This window comes from Athene cunicularia (assembly GCF_003259725.1).
Source record: "Athene cunicularia isolate RWA chromosome 4 unlocalized genomic scaffold, athCun1 chr4_part2, whole genome shotgun sequence".
In the NCBI taxonomy this organism is placed as follows: domain Eukaryota; kingdom Metazoa; phylum Chordata; class Aves; order Strigiformes; family Strigidae; genus Athene; species Athene cunicularia.
The window spans coordinates 34,382,961-34,401,744 of NW_020799099.1; the positions used below are offsets into that span (position 1 = coordinate 34,382,961).

Here is an 18,784-nt window from a genome sequence, read left to right on the forward strand (position 1 = left end):
CCCCCCGAAATGATAGGAATAGTGTCCTAAAAATTCTAGGTGGAGCTAGATGTTGGATATCATGCTAAGAAGCTACTGAAGCTACCTAATGCTACTGCCTTATTAAAAAAAAAAAAAGTTTTAAACCAAAAAACTAATTTCCTGTTGTCTGTAAAATCAATTTCCTTTTCTGTATTTACTCAACTCAAACCAGATGTGTTTTCATAACATAAATGGTTTGGTGTTGTGTTTGGTGCGTATGCAATGTGCTGATGGTGCTTTCCAGCCGTGTTCTGTTCTTGCATGAGCAATCTGAAAGGATGTATTTCTTCTCACAATGGGTATCTTGTACAGCAGAGGGGCTAAAGACCACCTGAGAGTGCATATAACTGTCCTGGGCAGAAGCAGATGATATTTTTGTTAGGGTTCAGTGTTACAAGTAATCAGTGGATATTAAAAAGATGTTGAATTAGGTACGGATGGTTGCGTAGTGGAAATATGTCCGAGGTCTAACTAGCCTGAGGAAGTTTGTCCTCAAAATCCTGGGTATGTTAAAATCCATTTGAATGCCTTCAGAACAGCTGTTGATGCAATGTGCAAAGCCTAACCACTTGCCTACAGTTAGTAAATGTGATTAGTTGCATTTCTATGAGTCTCAAAATTATTTTATATTATCTCTTGTTGAAATCACAAGGAAGTTAAGCTAATTCAGATCTGTAAGTGCAGTAGTATATACAAATGCCTAGTAAAATTGAAGAAAACTGTAGCCACTGATACTGGGACTTAGCTGCTTATCACAGGGGAAAACTTCAAATTGACAAATGCCTGGTGAAGAAACATAAGTAAAAGAAAGATAAATTGTTTGGAAAAAAATACCTAATATTACACACAAAAGCTGATGCTTTGCTACCAGTATAACACCTTGTGTGAAACTGTGAAGTGTATACTGTAGGGTATTCTGTAGAGTGATACATCCTTCTAAGATTGGGGGGGGGGGGGTATGCACAACACACCAAACACTCAATGAAACAGTAAAATTATTAAACCATTTAACTCCAGTGCTGTTGATGAATGATGTGGGGGTTTCCCCTACCTGCCTCAGAATTAAGGAAAAAACCCAAACAATTCTTCTGTGAATATATGAAAAAAATTAAAAAATCAAGACCATTTCCATTTTGGGCAGATTTTAAATTGTATGGGTCAGGGTGAATCATCATTTGACTGAGACAAATTTGACCAGAACGCTACCAAGTGGGTGTTTTGTTAAAGATGTTAAGGAGCTGAAGTAGTATTGTGTACTATTGATAATAAAGCAGCTGGGCTTTCAGTGGAACTCATAATAAGAACAGCACATAAATACCATGCGTCTTCATTGCGGAGAAGCGTTGCACAACGCAGATTATTTTGTTCAGTTAAAGCCTGTAGAAATTGTAAGAAAACTGTCATAGAGAGACAAAGTGGGTCATAGTCATCACTGCACAAGGAAATACGGGGAATTCAGAATGTCAAGCTGATCATCATTCAGAAAATGACACGGAACCAGTGTAAGATGCTGTAACTCCTCTACAACTCTGTTTTGAAAAATAACCTTAATTTTTTTTAGTTCTTGAACTATCAGAAGTTAGAAGTGATTTCAGTTATGTCTGTTAATTGCTGTAGAATTTCACAACAGGCTTATTAACAACTTTGCAATAATTGGACAGACAGAGAAGTAAAATCCTTCTTCCAAGGGTTATGGAAAATGAGTAATCGTACCAGGCATAGATTAAAATCTCTTTTATGAAGTAGGGTGTTGCTGCATGATTTTACGCAGATCAACTGCGAGAGATTAAGCTGGACTGAAAAAATAGGAAATGCATGCAGATTTTAAAATAAAAAAGGTGAGGGGGTGGTGGGGAATAGCAGCGAGCTTAAATTTAACATCCGGGGAAACAAAAAGGAGAAGTTCTTAAACTTTGTAATGCATTGTGCCACCAGCTGATCAGTAGGAGAGGACATGAGGGGCTCGGGCAGCGTGCCTGCCGTTCCCCGCAGAGGAGGGACGAGTGGCAGTCCCGATTCTGAATGAGACAGGGGACTCCTTCTCAGCTTGCCAGGTCATCGTTCATCTGGTGTTGCCCTGGGATCACAGCAATTGCCCAGGACAGAGAAAAACGTGTTAACCTTGTGAGTGGGATACAGAGTGTTTGGTCCAAGACCAAAACATCCACCGAGATTTGTTTTGATATGTCAGATTAATGCTCAAAATAGCCTTCATGGTTAAAGGCTGGTTCTTATTTTCATGGTGTTCAGAGCACCAAAAGACACTTAGATAGCTTGCTGGAGTTGCAATAAGCCAAAGAAGTGATGCCAGAATGATCTTCCTGGGCCTGTCTGAATCTTTGCTGGAGGTAGTGCCTTAAGGCACGGGTAAGGACCGGTGCAAGATGGCCATGGCGTGCCCGGTGCTGCCGTGAGGAAGGGCGCTTGGACTGCCAGCTCCTGCCAGCCTTCTCTTCTCAAAAAGAGCACTTCAGCTGTGTCACCAGGCTGGTGGCTACTGCAAAGCTCTAGCCACACGTGCTCAAGGAATGGATGTGGAAGTCACTTGAATAAAAGTACCAGCTGGAGTTTTCTGCAGTAACCAAGGAGAATTGCTTGTATGTACAGACATAGGTTTTCAAAAATGCAATGCCTATCACAACAAGGCCCTTTGTATTTTAGGGAGTGACGGCTACTCCGCAGAGACCTGGATAGACACATTGGGAGGAATCCATATTTTATTGCAGTACATTGCCTTTCTGGTAGCCCTAAAGAATACTTCAGACCAGAGGCAAATCGTTCAGTACAAATGGTGTAAATGTTAACATTTGTTTTCAAGGCAGGTATTCCTGTAGGTGACAAATAAACACAATTCCCATTCAAAGGAAATGAGGTTTTATTAAAAAGCAGGAAAGTCCATGTTGCTGCTTTTACTTGCTTACTGATGTACTCTTCTTAGTGCAAAAGAAATTAAAAGACCGAAACATCAGAAAAAATAAAAATTAACAAGATGAAATACTGTAAGCCAGAGAACGAGTTTTTGGTAATCTAAACTAAATGTTTGATGTTAAAAACTCAAGATCAGCAACTTATTACCATAACAAATGTATTACATTATGGCAAGTGATGCTAGCTATAAAATATCTAATGTTCTGAATTTCAGATATACTATTTGTACTTCTTATCTGTTCCCTATAAAGACAAAGGTACCGATTCATGATTTTTTTCCCTATTGTTTCTTCAACATTCAGTTGGTATTCTGCAAAATAAAATGAAATAGTTGATGTTCAGAATATGCTGTATTTAAGTAGCTGCAAGCTGATATTTGGAAAAAGGCATGGGATGTTAGCTCTACAAAACTCCTATTTACTGCGTTTATGGAACTTCTAATGAAGCCGTTTAGTTAACTGTCGTTAATATACATGTAGCTTAGTATAGGACACAATTTGTAACAACAAAGTCCCTGCAGACCTCAGCCAGCTGAGCAGTTAAGGTGTGTGATGATGGAGACCTCCAATGAGAAGGTTAGAAGAACATGGTAAGAGAGAATTTACTCAAAAGTTAACATGTAACTGCTGGATGATGTGTTCAGTCTCCCTGCAGAGCGTATCAGTATATAAACATATTACCTGTGACAGACTTTTTATACAGATAGATTGCTTTATTCTTAAGAAGTACTGAAAAATGGCTGGTTGGCAATCATACTACACCGGAATCTCAGTTAGGATATTTCTTCATACCCATGACAAGGTTATGTGGCGTGTATGTGTACTGTCCTATGGTGTTGATCAGACTAGGACGATTTCAGTGGATTATTTACTATTAGTATCTTGCACATCATGAATAGTTTGAGAAATATCAGAAAATAAAATTAGGGTATCTTCAAGAGAATATACATGTTGGAGAATACTTACCTTTGTCCAAAGACAGGCAAAGAGCTCATGTTTATAGTTTTCTGCCCCAGGGTTGGGAGGAGTCAGATTTTCACTGGAATTCGGCTTGCAAACTTTTACTTGCATGATAAAATTTAATTGTCTGATAGATACTGTTGTGTTGTTTCAAACATATGTTAGGCAGGTACTTCATGCTTTGTGAGCCTTGACTGCTTCCCCCTCGTTTATGCCAGTGAATGGAAAGACAAGAAATTATCTCTCTAATTTGATTCATAGAAACTGTGAGTGAAGCCTTGGATGTTGCAGCTTCTTCTGCCCAGGAGGAAAACTTAGACAGTGTCAAGGAAGGAGTAGACTCAGCAGCTCAAGACATATCTGACACACCCTCAAGGAACCAGGACGTTGATGCTGAGGAGTCGGGACAAGCTCCAGAAGGTGCAGGAGCACAGCTGGGTCTGAAACCTTTTGTCTCTGAAAAGCACTAGTGGCTGTTTGCACTGGAGTAGCTGCAAGAACATGCAGAACTCAAGTGATGCAATGTGGCTGCTAGCAATGACTGTGTTTGGCATCGTAGGGTTAGCAGAAAATTTAATTTTGAAATTATATGCTGTGCAGTAGAAATAGGTGTTGCTAAATTGGATCGTGGTGCTGCTTTGAGCTCAGTGCCCTGCTGAGTGGCTGGATGTAAAGCTCATTAAGAAGGAGAAATTCTCCCTTGTGCTGCATGTGATGTAACACACTTTTTTTAAACATCTGACTTAATTTGAGAGATAGAATTGTCTTGAATTACATGCTGTAAAGAAAAATATAGAGCATGTGGTATTAATGAATCTTGAAGTGTTTCCATGAAGTTACAAATGATCTTATATTGATATTAAATTTGAATGATGTAATTGAATGCAAAGAAAAATGTGTGTTAAAATCATCACCGTGGAGATTTTCAGACGAGTTTAGAAGTTTGGCCTCTAAACTCTTTTACAATTAGAATTAAAAAGCTAAAAGGAAAAATGTCTGTACATCTAATATGACTTTGTAAGTTGTGTCCCTTTAGTCCAGAGGATCATTTGGGACTAAAGGAAACAACTTACTCAACTATGTCGTCGAGTAAGTTGTTTCCAATGTTTCTCATTGGTGTTTTGTCTCTATTTTTAGTTTCTGTGGAGGAGGAGACACCTGAAGAAGTTGCTAAGGAACCCTAAAGGTACACAGTACAATTGCAACATGTGGTTTCCTGCTCTTCACCCTTCTTTTTTTCTCAGTTAGTGGCAGTTGCAGCATGTGGTAAGTCTGCATGTGCAGTCTGATGGTGAATTTCTATTTCTGCTTCCAGCAGAAAAGAACTTAACTGAAGTCTTTCTTATTATTTGGGAATGATTGCTACATCTTTTAGAGGCTTTTCAAAACTTTTCTATATTAGCTGTTACGCTATTTATTTATGGCTTTATCTTAGTCCCATGCAAACTGGATAAAGACCATAGAGTTGTAGCTTTTTTTCTAGGCAAAAAATGTTAGTTGGACATTGGTTTAAATTACATAGATGCTGGACTTCTGGGTTATTGCCCTATACAAGTGAACTCTTCTTATCCTCAGTATAAATCTGGTGAAGTTGTAACCAGCTGGACTGTTTTTTGTTGAAGACATTTTTTCTTGTTTAGTCTCTCTGCACTTTTATCTTGTGCTAATGAAAAATACTGAATAAAATATTCTTAATATTTTGCTAGTATCTTGTTCAGCTGGCTTTATAACTTTATAGAATAGAATACTTTGTCCACAATATTCTTACTATTTTGCTATTCCCTGTGACTCCCCTTTCCAAAGTGGACTGTAAGATGGTAATAGAAACCTGAGAGAATCAAAAGTTTGGCTGAAATATGAACATGAATCTTGGTAGAAAAGATATTAACTAGAATAGAAACAACTGAAAGGCGAGCAAATAAACATCCCAGGTCAGGAATTCTCAGAATTCTTTTTGCTGCTAGTTAATAATTCATACTCTAATTTTTTGGAGCACCAGTGCAAGAGGAGAAGGAAATGGAGCAAAGAAAGTTATTTTTCATTGCATCCTCAAAACATGTACTCTAAATACACTTACACAACCTTATCATTATATTCTGAGTCCTTTTCAAATGCATGTTTGCTTATTGTAACATCCACTGCAATATAAAATAAGGTAATGCCCTTTTTGTGATAAAAGGTAAATGTTGTTCTTAAACTGCGTGTCTTTTTGCATGTTTTTTTAGCATTCAAAACTAAGAAAAAAAAATTAAAGCAAAGCCAAGCCCACAATTATAATTTGCAAAATGCTAGTGTAAGATATGTTCCTCTACCAAATACAATTTTTGTGTTTTACTAGGAGTAATGATGTGAAGGGGACCAAATATTTAAGGAATGTGGGTGAGATGTGCAGAAATGTTGCAATAATAAGCCTCTCAAAGCTGTTATTTTCGCTCAGAGTGAAAGCTAAGGGCACCTGAGGATATCACATGAGAAAAAGAAGTTACTGAGAAATTCACTCCGCTCTGGGACACATAAATGCAGTGACATAGAGAAGGCAATAGAGTGATGAATCTCTATTTTTCCCTGTAAACATCTTGCAACCCTAAAAATCATTTGCATTGTTATTCCAGATTTTGATTTAGACAATAAATACGCAATATGTCCTAATTCAGTTAATGAAGGCAGAGATGGTAACTGAAAGGGGTGGGAGTGGGAGGGAAGGCAAGCTGTAGGAAGCACCTTTGATGGAACAAACTGAAAATAGGTGAAAAATAGATGAATATGCTACCATAATATGCATCCATTGAATTCTGCTTAAACTGCTCAGGCTCTTTTTGACCAAAAAAAAGTATTTTCATGAATATAGCATCATAAGGTTACTACATTTCAATTCAGTCTTGTAGGGGGGAAAATAAAGAGAAATGTTTATAAAACATTTTACTAATGCTGGAAGTTTGCTGCTGGATTGAAAGCCAACCCATTTACAAGTCAAGAGCCACAATGCATTCCCAGTTAGGAAAGAACTAATCTTTTTTTTAGTGTATGTTTTGATTGTAAGTACTTAGGGTACAAACCTTAACTTTAAGTTTGCATTAAAAGAAATCATATTTTGGGGGGAATTAAATGTAAAAAAAAAATAATGTTGAAATGAGAATCAAATTAGTATCCAGTTAATTTAAAAAAAAACCCCAACTAATTATTTGGTGAAGGGATAGAAGCAATAGTAATGGATGAGATCCTCAGATGAAGCCTTGAATTGATGCTGAGAGCATGCCTGAGTAAGAATATAGTATTGTTCCCCTTTCTACTGTGTGTGGCTGTTGGTCCCAAATTCCCACTGCTATAAAGCTACTTATATCAGTACTCTCAGCAAACACAACTGGTTTACCTCTTGCCTAAAGTTAAGCAAGTAACTATTTGTAAAGTACAGCTTAGTGGAACGTGCCCAGCATGCAGGGGAATTAATTTATACCTGAGCAACATGGCTGAAGATGAGGGATTCCTTGAAACTGGGCTTTGTTGGTGATAGCAGAGCAAGTTTTCACAAGCCATCAGATAAGCACGATTTATGCAGCAGTAGTGTTTATATGCTGTAATTCACTTAACTGATAACCTCCAGTCAAATTTATGGTGTGCTTGGAATGTTTGCAAAGAAAAAGACCTGATGAATCAAGTCTGTTGCTAAACATCATTTATTGTTGCTTCCTCTAAACCAGGTTCTCTTTTCTTTTTCCCAGTAAGCAGTGCTGAAGCCTTTGAAAACTTTAATGGAAATACTTGTGGCAATCATCCATCTGATTCCTGTGTGAAACCTCATACTCTTCCTTGGAGACGTAAAAGAAATTGTGCAGTTTGTCATACCACACAGTGCTCATTAGGACCAGTATTCAGTGCTGCAACAGACATCCTAATATGATTTAAGTTGGTTAGAGAGACGCTTCTGTGATTAACATCTCTGCTTTAGAAAGTAGCATTCAGTAATAACTGTCAGAGCACCATCCAGCATGTAATAGATACACGTGCTAAGAGATGCAGTAGACTTAACTGAGACCACGTCAGGCGAACTTGTTCCAGGTCTTTGTTGTCTTGTTATGTACGTCGATTTCTTACTTTTGGTCCAAACTGTGGTGCATAATTATACCATTGTAACATTCCATGCTAAAATGTAAGTAAAAGGTTTTAACTATGTTAAAATCTTACACAAATTACCTGTTAGTATTTTTAATTTCTAACAGGTAATTTAAATTCTAACAGAGTCACGGAGAAAATAATAACCTTGTTTGCTCCCAAGTTTGGATTTGCAATTGTAAGCATAGGACATCTGGATGTATAAGATCTAATTTTCCCTGTGCATAAACATTTTAGATGCTACCCTTCCTTGCACAGTAATATCCAGGAGTAAACATTTTTAAGGCTCCTGCTTTGTGAACAAAACCCATTTGCAAGTAGTAGCAATAGGTACTTTATAGCACAAAACCCCAAGTAACACCAGCTGAAGTTATTATCATCATTGATCAAAGTGGTGGCTCCTACCTTGGGGCTGCTGGGCCCCATTCCCACCAAACCTTACTCAGCTTGCTGTAGTCTTTCTGTGTTGTTCTGTCTTAGCAGTGGCATGCAGCAGTGGCGTAACAACACAGAGGTTTGAGAGACCACTCTTGTACAAATCACGAGCAATTTAGGCTATGGCAAAGCTCCTCTCTGAGCGCTTGCAGGTGGCCAGCAACATCCCTGTGGAAGGCTATGCCACAGGTGTTCAAATGGACAAGGATTCTTAGGGACTAATAAAGAACAGAATAGCTAAATAATCTTGTCTTGTTAGTATTATCTTAACAATAAATGAATAATGCTCTCCTAACACTCCACTGTGTGTTGGGCATGTGCATGAGTGTGCATCTACTACGAGACTTTCACTGAGACCCTCACCTGCTAAAAAGCATTACAGCCATCACAGAATGGTGATCATTCTAAACCAGAGCCAAATAAGGTATATTATACACAATGCATATAGAAAGTGTGAATTATAAGGTGGATCTGACCGCTTTCTGTTCAAGGAGAACTTTGGAAAAATGTTGAAAGGGAAATTACAGCATTATGACATTCCTACCCATGGCACAAAGAAACATGGGCTCCTTCCCCCATCGTAAAGCAAATTATAATAGTGCTCCAACAAAAATACAGCCTATTGCCCCTGTACCTGCTTAGGAATAACTGGAATAATGCAGAGGCAGAGTCAGGCTCCTGAGCTTCAAGAAGCCACACCACAGCCTTCTGCTTAAAGGATAAAGCCACTGTGATTAAAAGCAATTTTTGTAGACAAAGCTGCTGAAATAAAAGTCTTAGACTGATACTGTGTTGGATGGGAGTCTATCTTTATCTGGCAGATTAAACATCCTATGATGGATGCATATTCTTAAACGTTCTATTCATTGTCACTAATTCCTAGTGAAAGGAGCTGTTTCTAATTTCTGCAGCTGGCAATAGGGTTTCTGAAATTGTAGGCTTTGCTCAATGTCCCTTTATCTCTGAAACTGCTCTGGTACATGGCAAGCCTGAAGAATTGAAGCACAGCCTATGGTGCACTTTCCAAAGCTTCTAATCTTTCTGATTTCAAAAAATGTTGGAGTCTCAGGATAGCCTGTATTTTTTTTTTTTTTTTTTTTTTTTAATTTAAATAAAGACTCTACTTTTGAAATCCAAAGGAAGTAAGAATATATTCTAAACTCTAGCTGTGATGACATGTAGCACAGCAGGGTCTGCTTCAGCACTTGATTATCCTAGATTAACAACAGAGATATTTAGCAATTTGCAGAAGGCTGCTCTTCAAAATAAATAGCTAAGAACTACATGCAAAATGCCTTGTTGCTTAACCAGAAATCCTTTGTCTTTACTGGTTTAGGTTGTCCCTGGCCATCATCGATCGCTTTTATCAGTCACTCTAGTATGGAGTGTAATTACCACATAGATTAATGTTTTTCTGTCCTTCACCTCTGGAAAACTGAATATTTGAGTCACTGCACAAAGACTGTGATAAGCCATAGAAAATGGTGAAAGGGTATTGGCTTATTAAGGGGAACAAGACCACAGCAGAGAGAAGAGATAATGCAAGACTAAAGGAGATGAGGGGGAAGAGGTTTGTTCTTGACAATACATTTAAAAGCTCAAAGTGAAACTTGAGATTCCTGAATTTGCCCAAACTACAAATTGCTCCTCTGCAGTCAGCAAGTTTCTGTGAAAATAGCTGGCAAAGCGTTTCACCTCCCTCTAGCGCTAGTTCATGTGAAGGATGACAGCCTCCTGCTGCTAGCAGCAATTCACTTTAGCTGAAGTGCTGGAGACAGATGAAGTCCATCTAATAATTTCAGTTTTGTTCTTTGCCCATGTTTGCCAAAATAGAATTTAAATTTTATTTTCATTTGCTTCTTAAAACCATATACCAATTACTTAGATCTTTCAAACTGCAAGTTGGTACTCAAAAATTGGAAAAATCCAAGAGTGAAATACTTTAAGCAAGATTTCTTGTGCCTCTGTGGCAAGCTTTGATGATGTGATAAAATACAACTTTTGATTTTTTTTTCTGAAAAAAAACCCAACCACAAAACCACAACAAACCCAAACTAAGCCAAAAACCGAGGCTGTGCTTTTTTTCCCCCCACTTGTTGGTCTCTCTCCTTTCTGCGTCCTCATAAAATTTTGAGCCAACTAGCCAACCCCAACTTCTGTTCTACCAGAGGTGAGGAGGACACAAAGTTCCTACCGCCTGAATGACAGCTGAGGAGATCGACAGCTTCCTTTGTTGTGTTTCCCGGCAGATGAGCAAACGCACATATATGATGCAGCTGAGTAACATCTTGGTGGCCATAATCAGCTACTGCAGATGCGGTTTTCTCTCTGCTGGTGGTCGGGGGGGGGTGAAAGACTGAGTCAGTGGTGCTGCAGGAGCATGCTCAGAGGGCACAGGCATGTGGGGGGAGACGTGTGGGGACAGAAGGTATTTTGTGTGAAAGGACACGGGGGCTAGTGTCCTTGGTCTGCCACCCATGGATCAGCTCATTTCCACGGAGTGCTGCCCCCGTTGCCACACAGACAGTTCTGCTCTTAGGAAAGGTAGTTGTCAATTGTGCGCTTTGCTCTCGCCCTGCTCACCTGCTGCAGAAGATGGAAGGTGCGCAGGGTGATGGAAATGAAGTCCGTCCCAGAGCGACAGGCATCATTGCGGGTAACTGGATTCTCCTGCATTCCGGTCTTTGCCCCTTGGTTTGGGATGCTGTGGCAGTCGCTGCCCCCTCCAGCTTTATTGGGATGGGACGAAGAGATAAAACTGGAGGCTTCTGTACTGGAGTTGTTGCTGCCATTTGGATGAATGAGAGGTAATTAAACAGGTTGTTGGGGAAAAAAAAAAAAAAAAGCATGATTTGCTTAGTGGTTTAATTATCTGCAAATGTTCTCCACTTCCTCTTGTCATTTTGCCAAACTCAGATGACGGCTTTAGCAATCTCTGAAAGGCTGTTTGCGATTGACATTCAACAGCTCTTGTATAACAAACAAATGGGCAGCTTCCGTGGAATACAAGACTTTTCTTCATGTGGTCGGTTAATTATTTCTATCAGCTTTCTGTGCAGATTCAGTATCTCTTAATTACCTAAAAATCTTGCTTAATACTTTTCCTTATTTTAAACCTCCGTGATTTAATGATCTTTCGCAAGGCAGATGTATGAGCTCTGCTTGTGCCCTAGGCAAAGCGTTACGCATTGCTACAGGTTCCGTGCTGCATCTCAGGAAGTTTGGCTGCCTGTACTTTGTCTTCTCAGTTCAGCATTGACTGCAGTATGCAACCCAATTAAATTAAGGGGAAAAATACAGAGAGTAAGTGGAAAGGGAGAGACGGTAATATGTATCAAGATCATATTTCCTCTTTCCCTCTCTGTGATTACATTAAATTACTGAGGTCTGTGGAGGTTCATTGATCACCTTCCCATAAGGTGATACCTTTTTTTTCAATTTTTCTTTTCTTAGCTTCTTTCTTCCTGCGTAAGGCTATCTTCTTTCTCAGTAGGTACTGGGAAATGTTATTCTCCAGTGAGGGCTAATTGAGAAGAATTAACCATTGGGCAACATGCACTCATATTGTCAAGCAGAAGAGGGCACTAAATCAAAAGCAGTATGATTACTAAAACCTAGAACAGAGAAAAAATCCCCCATCCTCAAAACCTGGAGCTGAACAATACGGGAAGAAATGAATAATGTATGCTTTTTTTTTTTTTTTTTTTTTTTTTCTGAAGTTTAATTGTGGTTTGGAGAAAATCCAAATCATACAGATCCTTTTCATTCCACTCTTGTAGTAAGGGACTAATTTCCAATGCAAAGTATGTGGTGCCGAGGCTGTTCTAATACGAGAGGAGCCAAACCTGGAGTAACTGTTCAGGGTTTGACAGTTCTTGCCAATGGGGACACAATGAGACTGGGTGTGAATGTCTTTGTTTCCATTTAAATGATTAATGAAGTTCTATAAAATCAAAATCACTGCAGTCTTGCCCCTTTTTACTTATTACAACTATCAGCAGTAGAAGGAGGTCACACAAAGTATTCAGTCCTGGTTATAAACAGAGAAGGACGTTGAAGTGTTTGAAGTAGTTATTTTATGAGGAAAACAGTAATGGATTGATTTCTACCCCCTGCCCATTTGCTTTCAGCATGTCTCTTCTCAGAATCTTGTCTTCTGTACCAGGTCTGAGATAGCCTCACTCAGGCACTGTCCGCATGAAGACATTTACTAACTGCAGAGCTTGGATGTCCCTAAATGAAATGCTGAAATATTATGCTATGAAAGATGTATTTGTCTTTGAGGACAATTCTTTTTTTCATTTTTTCTTTAAAGCAAAAACAGTTGAAAACAAGCTAGATAGTCTCTGTGAGAAATTTCTTCTCACAAAACATCACGGTTTCCAAAGGGTTTTCCTATATCAGAAGCATCCTTTGTAGACATTCTGGTTTCTGCTGTTTCTAAATTAGGAAAATAAACATGCCATATACATCGCATGTATTTTTTGAGTGAAAATGAGGTAAAGTCCTCTTTCACACTCATTCTGACTTAGATCCTTTTTTTCTAAAATATTTCAACTGCTGTATTTTAATGTATATCTAACAGCAACAAACTGCTACAGACTTTCTTCCTTTATGTCTGTGTAATTCCTTCTTTCTTAAAGCAACGCAAATTTATTCAGGGATAAAATCCTGACTGAAACAGGCTTGTTTCAGCATTGCATTAGTCCCCAGCTCTAATCACATAACTCCCATGTAATTAGTGGCATTAGAACCCCTGCAATGCTGAGGATAAGAAGCTCTTGTGCTTACCTACTTTACAAACCAAGTAGCCTTGCAGCTTTAAGGAAAGGAGTGTGTGTTTGTTTTTTGGTTTAAGGTTTTATTTTATTTTATTCTAACTTATATACCATTAAGGGAAATTATAAAGGAGACAGAATGAATTCAGAGAAGATTAGAATTTGACATGTGATTTAAAGGACTTTACTGTAACATATTATCTGCTTTAGTAGCCTACAACATGAATAAAATCAAGGGGTAGATAGGAAGCTCAAGTGAGTTTGAGTTAAGCTGACACTAGCCCTGTGTCTTCATAGCACAGAAACCTTGTATTCAGGGGCAACAAGGAGTCTGAAACTTTGCCTTAAAGCTGTCAGATCTGGAATTCTTCACAGATGGAGCCTTTATTTATCTGGTATTTATCCTTGGCAAAAGAAATACGCAAATCATCAGATCTGTAGACCTCGAATTAAGTCCCATATCCCTGTAAAAATAACTCCAAAAGCTGGTGAGCTATGCTTGTGCATGCCAAGTTAACCTGATCACCAGCCTGGGGTCAGGAAGGCGTATTCCCCCCTGCCCTGCAGGCAGGAACAGCTGCGGGAGATGGGATGCCTGTCCCTCTAAAGTGTGAATACCGATTTGCTTTCTAGTATCAACTGGTTGTTTGACCAGCACCTTGCAGTGGCAGGGATGTAAAACACTGGTGCCATCCTCCACGACTTCTCTGTCATATATTTTTGTACCTTTTGTACAAAGTATTATAGGACTCAGGGAAACATTTGTCACTTTGTCATATATGAAATAGATATCCAGTGGCCCTTTCTGGACTTGGTGTTTGCAGTGTTGCTACCAGGAGTTGCCTGGGACTGGTACAAAAGATCTGTTCCTGATATCAGTAGTGTGCCAAAATAGCCGTCTCCGTTTTGTATCTGTCCAACTTGGCCCACTGCAAAAACCCCCATTGGCAGGATAGATGAAAAACTCTGCTCTCCTGACTTTAGTGTCTGCTCTGCACTGGGGTACAGCGACTCATGGATAGGACTCTGTCCAGATTACTCCTGCTGCTTACCATTTTGAGTGATATTTTTCCACCAGCAATAATCTTTGAGCTCTCAGCTCAGTGTGACACTTTTTTTTTCCTGTGAGGGCTTGGTAGGGTCTTGGACATCATCTTCTATAAAAGCAAAACTGTTCAAATGCTTCAGACTTGTGCTACTAAAGTGATCACTTTTGGGAGAAACCTGTACAATAAAATATCCATCCCAGAATATTCATTCCTATCAGGAATCTTCTTCCTGCTGGCAAAGGCAGCTTCAGTAATATATAAAGCAGCAGCCAGTAACATTACTTGTAGCAGGCTGGCAATGAATATTCGTAGAATCCAACTGTTGGTTTTAGCAAGCATAGGGCTTGAATTTTGGGTTTTATTTCTACAGACTCTTTATTTTGGATAATTTTATGCTTACAACTTCCTTGGGAGTTTACCATTTTACAATTAAATGTTAACATGGTAAGTATCCAAGACTATGCAGGGCTTCCATTAGGATGCATTTTAATCGCTTTTAATGCGTGTCCTGCAGCTGCCGTTTCCCATAGCCATACGCAAAGCAAGCTCTGCTGTAGTGCTTGCTTAACCATGGACTTGTACCCTGTAGAGAAGCTCCCTTGTCATCTTTCTCTCTGTAATCCCAGCTGTATCCTCCGTGGTCCCTGTGATCCTTCTGTTGCTGCCCCATCAGGCCTTCCACGTGTCTTCTAATCCCACAGTGCCACCAGTTTTCCACTATATCTCCATATACTTCAAATGCCTTCTTTTTTAGCGGGGGAGAAAGCAAGTCAGCTAAGAAATAGCACTTTGGTAGCTGGTGCACAGCTATATGCATATCAATACATCAACCGGCTGCTGTGGGTCAGCATAAAACCAGCAGCTTTCTTGGGCAGGGACACACAGATGTTGGTCTCATCTGCTCCAATACTTGAGTTCTTGAAACTTGTAGGAACTTATCTTTGAGATAGTGTTTTGGGTTTTTTTTTTCCTGTTTTATAAAATTGAGCCAAAGTTGGCAAATAAGGTCACAGGGAAGAGAACAGCAGAGAGATAGGTAGACACACAGATAGCTAGGTCTTAATAAAGCTTGTTTCCTTAAGTTAAAATGTAGCTTAATCTAGTGGTGTTGGAATACTGCACAGCAAAAATGAGATGCGTTTCCATGACTCTATAAGCACAATATGGAGTCTATTAGAAGTTCATGTAAGAACAAAAAAAACCCCACCAATCCCCAGGCAACCCCCCCCAAAATACTGACATTTTAATTTCAGAAATTATCAATAGTTTTTACCATTGGTCTATCTGTAGAGTTTTCACAAACTAGTCTGTATGTTATGCAATTCTATCCTAGGAAGGAATAAACTCTAAATACACCTGTAGAGTTACTGCTACTTCATTGATAATGATTTACAGAATGGACTGACTTGACAGAAGGGTCATGGGACACTCCCTTATTTCTTCTGGATCATTTCTGGGTCATACTTCTGGGTCTGAATCAGTGTAACTTTCCCCTTTCATCTGAATGACGAAAGACTGTAAACTCAGCATATAGAATTAGATAGGCTACACTCTTTTGGGGATCAACATTTAAAAAGCAATGTGGACCGCAGCTTTCTATATGCAAAAGGGGCAGAGAAGCATCTGCTGGACTGCTGACCCCATGTTATCGCACAGCAGTATCCCAGCAATAGCAGTTTTGAACTGGCTGCAGGTCTACCTCATGAGGGGGTGAAAAGGACCGCTAGTCTTTTTTTTTTTTTTTTTTTTTTTTTTTTATAGCTACATCACTTATATAACTTCAAAAATCATCCAGCTGAACTGATCCTAATCCCTTGGTGGGGTGGCCCTGCTTTTTCCATTTTGAAGTTTAACGTTTTGCAGCATAACTTTCAACTAGCCTAAAGTGAACCAAAAAGAGCTGTTCCTAAGAGAAATACCATTTTCCATATGAAGACTTAATCTAGTTTAATTTAAAAAGCCCAATGCAAACAAAAAGAAGCAGCATCAGAGAAAGAAATGAAGATGCCGTTGTATCTCAAACCAGTGCTGTTTTTCTCTGCAAAGTCAGTCAGAGAGCACCTGCCACAACTCCCTCCCACAGAGGTGCTGCTAAAATGGCTGCACAGCTCGGCCCCTTAGAAGAAAAAGTGGGAACTAGAAGTTGCATAAATAAAGTAGGTGATGGGATGCAGAAACATTTGTCTCATGGCATCCGAGCAGAGTGGAGAAAAACTGGATCAACAGAGGACTGCATAGGACAGGTGGCAGGCAAACAAATACCAGCATTACAGAATGGACCACTTAAAGTCCATCTTCAGAGCAGCCCTGAGCAGTGGCCGTGTCACCTCATGCCCAGCGACTCCGTGAAGGAGCTGCGGAGATGCACAAAGGAGCTTAGGTTTATATGGCTTTTGTTCAGCTGATAGTGGGTCTATGTTTTGAAAGAAGCTGTCTGCTCTTCTCCATGAAAAGGATCATGGTAAGATGTTTTCTTCTTTTTCTGAATTTTAACTTGGACCCATGGAAAGAAGAAGAAGAAGAAGAAGAAAAATAACTAAAAGAGAGAGTATGTCAAGTCATGACTAATTAAAGCACTAAGGATGAAGCTGACAACACGTAGGGCTACCAGGCTGCAGAAGAACTGGTATGGATTGCCACAACTCTGACCCAGCTAGGCTTGTTTCCAGCCTATAACAATGTAATTTTTCCAGGAACCTTTTAATCTTCTCCTCTCAATATCCTACCCTTTTCTTGACTTGCTCTTTTCTTTCATTTATTTTATATTGTCAGCTGCTCTCTCTGATCTAAGCCCAAGGCCTACAGAATGTGAAAGTCCATCATCCACTATGAGATTTTAACTTTACACCTTTGTTGATACAATTGCATGCTAGAACCTCAGAATAATTACATTTTCTAACATGTAAACACTGAACACTATTCTGTAGTTTATTGCAGCAACATGGATGCCAGCTATATTGTTACTAAATAATTTTGTTCCAGTGTAGTTTGAGACTTCCTTTTAAAGATAAACAAAAGATCTAACAGTCATCTTTTAAAGAGCAGACAGACAACTGAAATTTCATATTGCTTAATGTATGACAGCAGCAAATTCTGTAATTAATGTCATCCAAGTGCATGCCCTATTAAATGTCTGGCAGGCTTAGTGTGCGGTAAGACCTCAGTTTTGCTGTGATGTGTGGTTTGTTACAAAGCACCAGCTAAGTTTAAGTCTACAGCTCTGTAGTGGCCACTTACATAAGAGGCTGCTGGTAGCACTATCTATTATTAATATTGCCTGACGTTTTCAGAAGGAAAGAATCTCTGATGTTTCCATGCTTCAGGGCACAAGCCTGATATTTTTAGGGCTATCTTTACTGTCAAGCAGATATCTGTGCCACCCCTGGGGAAAATAACTGCCCATGTTATGTATCCCGGAAAACTGCGATTTGTATGTAACCTATAAAAGCCAGTCAGATTCTGGGATCTGAACATGCCTGAAAGATCTTATTTCCTTAGGAAAGGAAGCTGATGCCCTGAAGATGCAGAGGAAAGAAATACCCAGTTCAAATGCATAAGGGACAGGAGCCAGACCTGTAGGGCAGTGGGTGGTAACTGTCTAAGGCAGACACTGAGGGTTGGAAATCAGACTCGGTGGAGAAGGAGATGAGCAGGAGACGTGAACGGCTGGATGGAAACTGAGCGGTAGCAGAGAAATGCTTTTGCACGCGTGTGAAGGTGAGGAGCGTGTCCGCGTGATTGCGTACTGCTGCTCCCTGCTCAGAGGGCTCCTGTTGGAAAGGAGCATGACAGACTTTTACAACATGCAAGCACAAGGGGGCCCAAAGCGGTTCGAAGAGAAAACCTTCTGTCTAGAGCTCCTTTTGAGTAAGTGGCTTCGCAGCACTGAAATTCTCTTTGGTGATGCGTTTATCTGTAAAGAAAATGTAAAGAAAGTTCAGCTAAAGCTCTTCTGTTTGTCACTCTGAAACGCAAAGAAGGGTACCTATGATGGTTAAAGGCCAGTATTTGTAAAGAGGGCCAATTCTGTCCAAAGACTCTCAGAGCAGGCTGGACGAGGTCAGTCTCAATACGTACTTGGTTCGAGCCAATTCTGACAACGGCGTTTCATCGACAAGGGAGTAACAAATGCTGCATGACGAGTCTGGCTCATATCAAAAACTACACGCTCTAGAAGAGGCGTCTGTGACCGAAGAGAACTGGAAGCCGACATTTCAGCATCGCCCCTACAAGTCACTGCCTGGAACCGGTTCTGTATGCCCGAGGCTCCGCAGCTGCTCAGACACATGGGCCGCTCATTCTCTTACGCCCCGAAATGAAGCTGCGGAAAATAATTACCCCTCTGGGGCTGCACGCTGAGTGGGGGGGGAAGGAAGGACGGACTTTTGGAGGCGGGCAGCTGTTGGCCCCTGCCCAAGGCGGGGCCGCGGCTGAAGGTCACCGAGAGCCCCTGTGCCGGGGGTTTTCCCTCAGCCGCGGCCTCCGCCCCCCGCGGGCTGAGCCC

The 18,784-nt window shown here is 40.0% G+C and overlaps 1 protein-coding gene across 3 annotated transcripts in view; it reads left to right on the plus strand.

The window, feature by feature from the left end:
- MGARP (mitochondria localized glutamic acid rich protein) overlaps positions 1–9,240 on the plus strand; it is a 25,927-nt gene extending 16,687 nt beyond the window's left edge. The window contains exons 4-6 of one of the 3 annotated variants that reach the window (XR_003398284.1): positions 4,170–4,346; positions 5,046–5,174; positions 7,628–9,240. Coding sequence is in view for 2 of the 3 variants with exons in the window: in XM_026847518.1 (XP_026703319.1) it covers positions 4,170–4,346; positions 5,046–5,092 (224 nt within the window). In the remaining variant the exon portion in view is untranslated. The remainder of the gene's footprint in view (positions 1–4,169; positions 4,347–5,045; positions 5,175–7,627) is intronic. The other 2 variants (XM_026847518.1, XM_026847519.1) reach the window with 2 other exon arrangements.
- Positions 9,241–18,784: the final 9,544 nt, after the last annotated feature.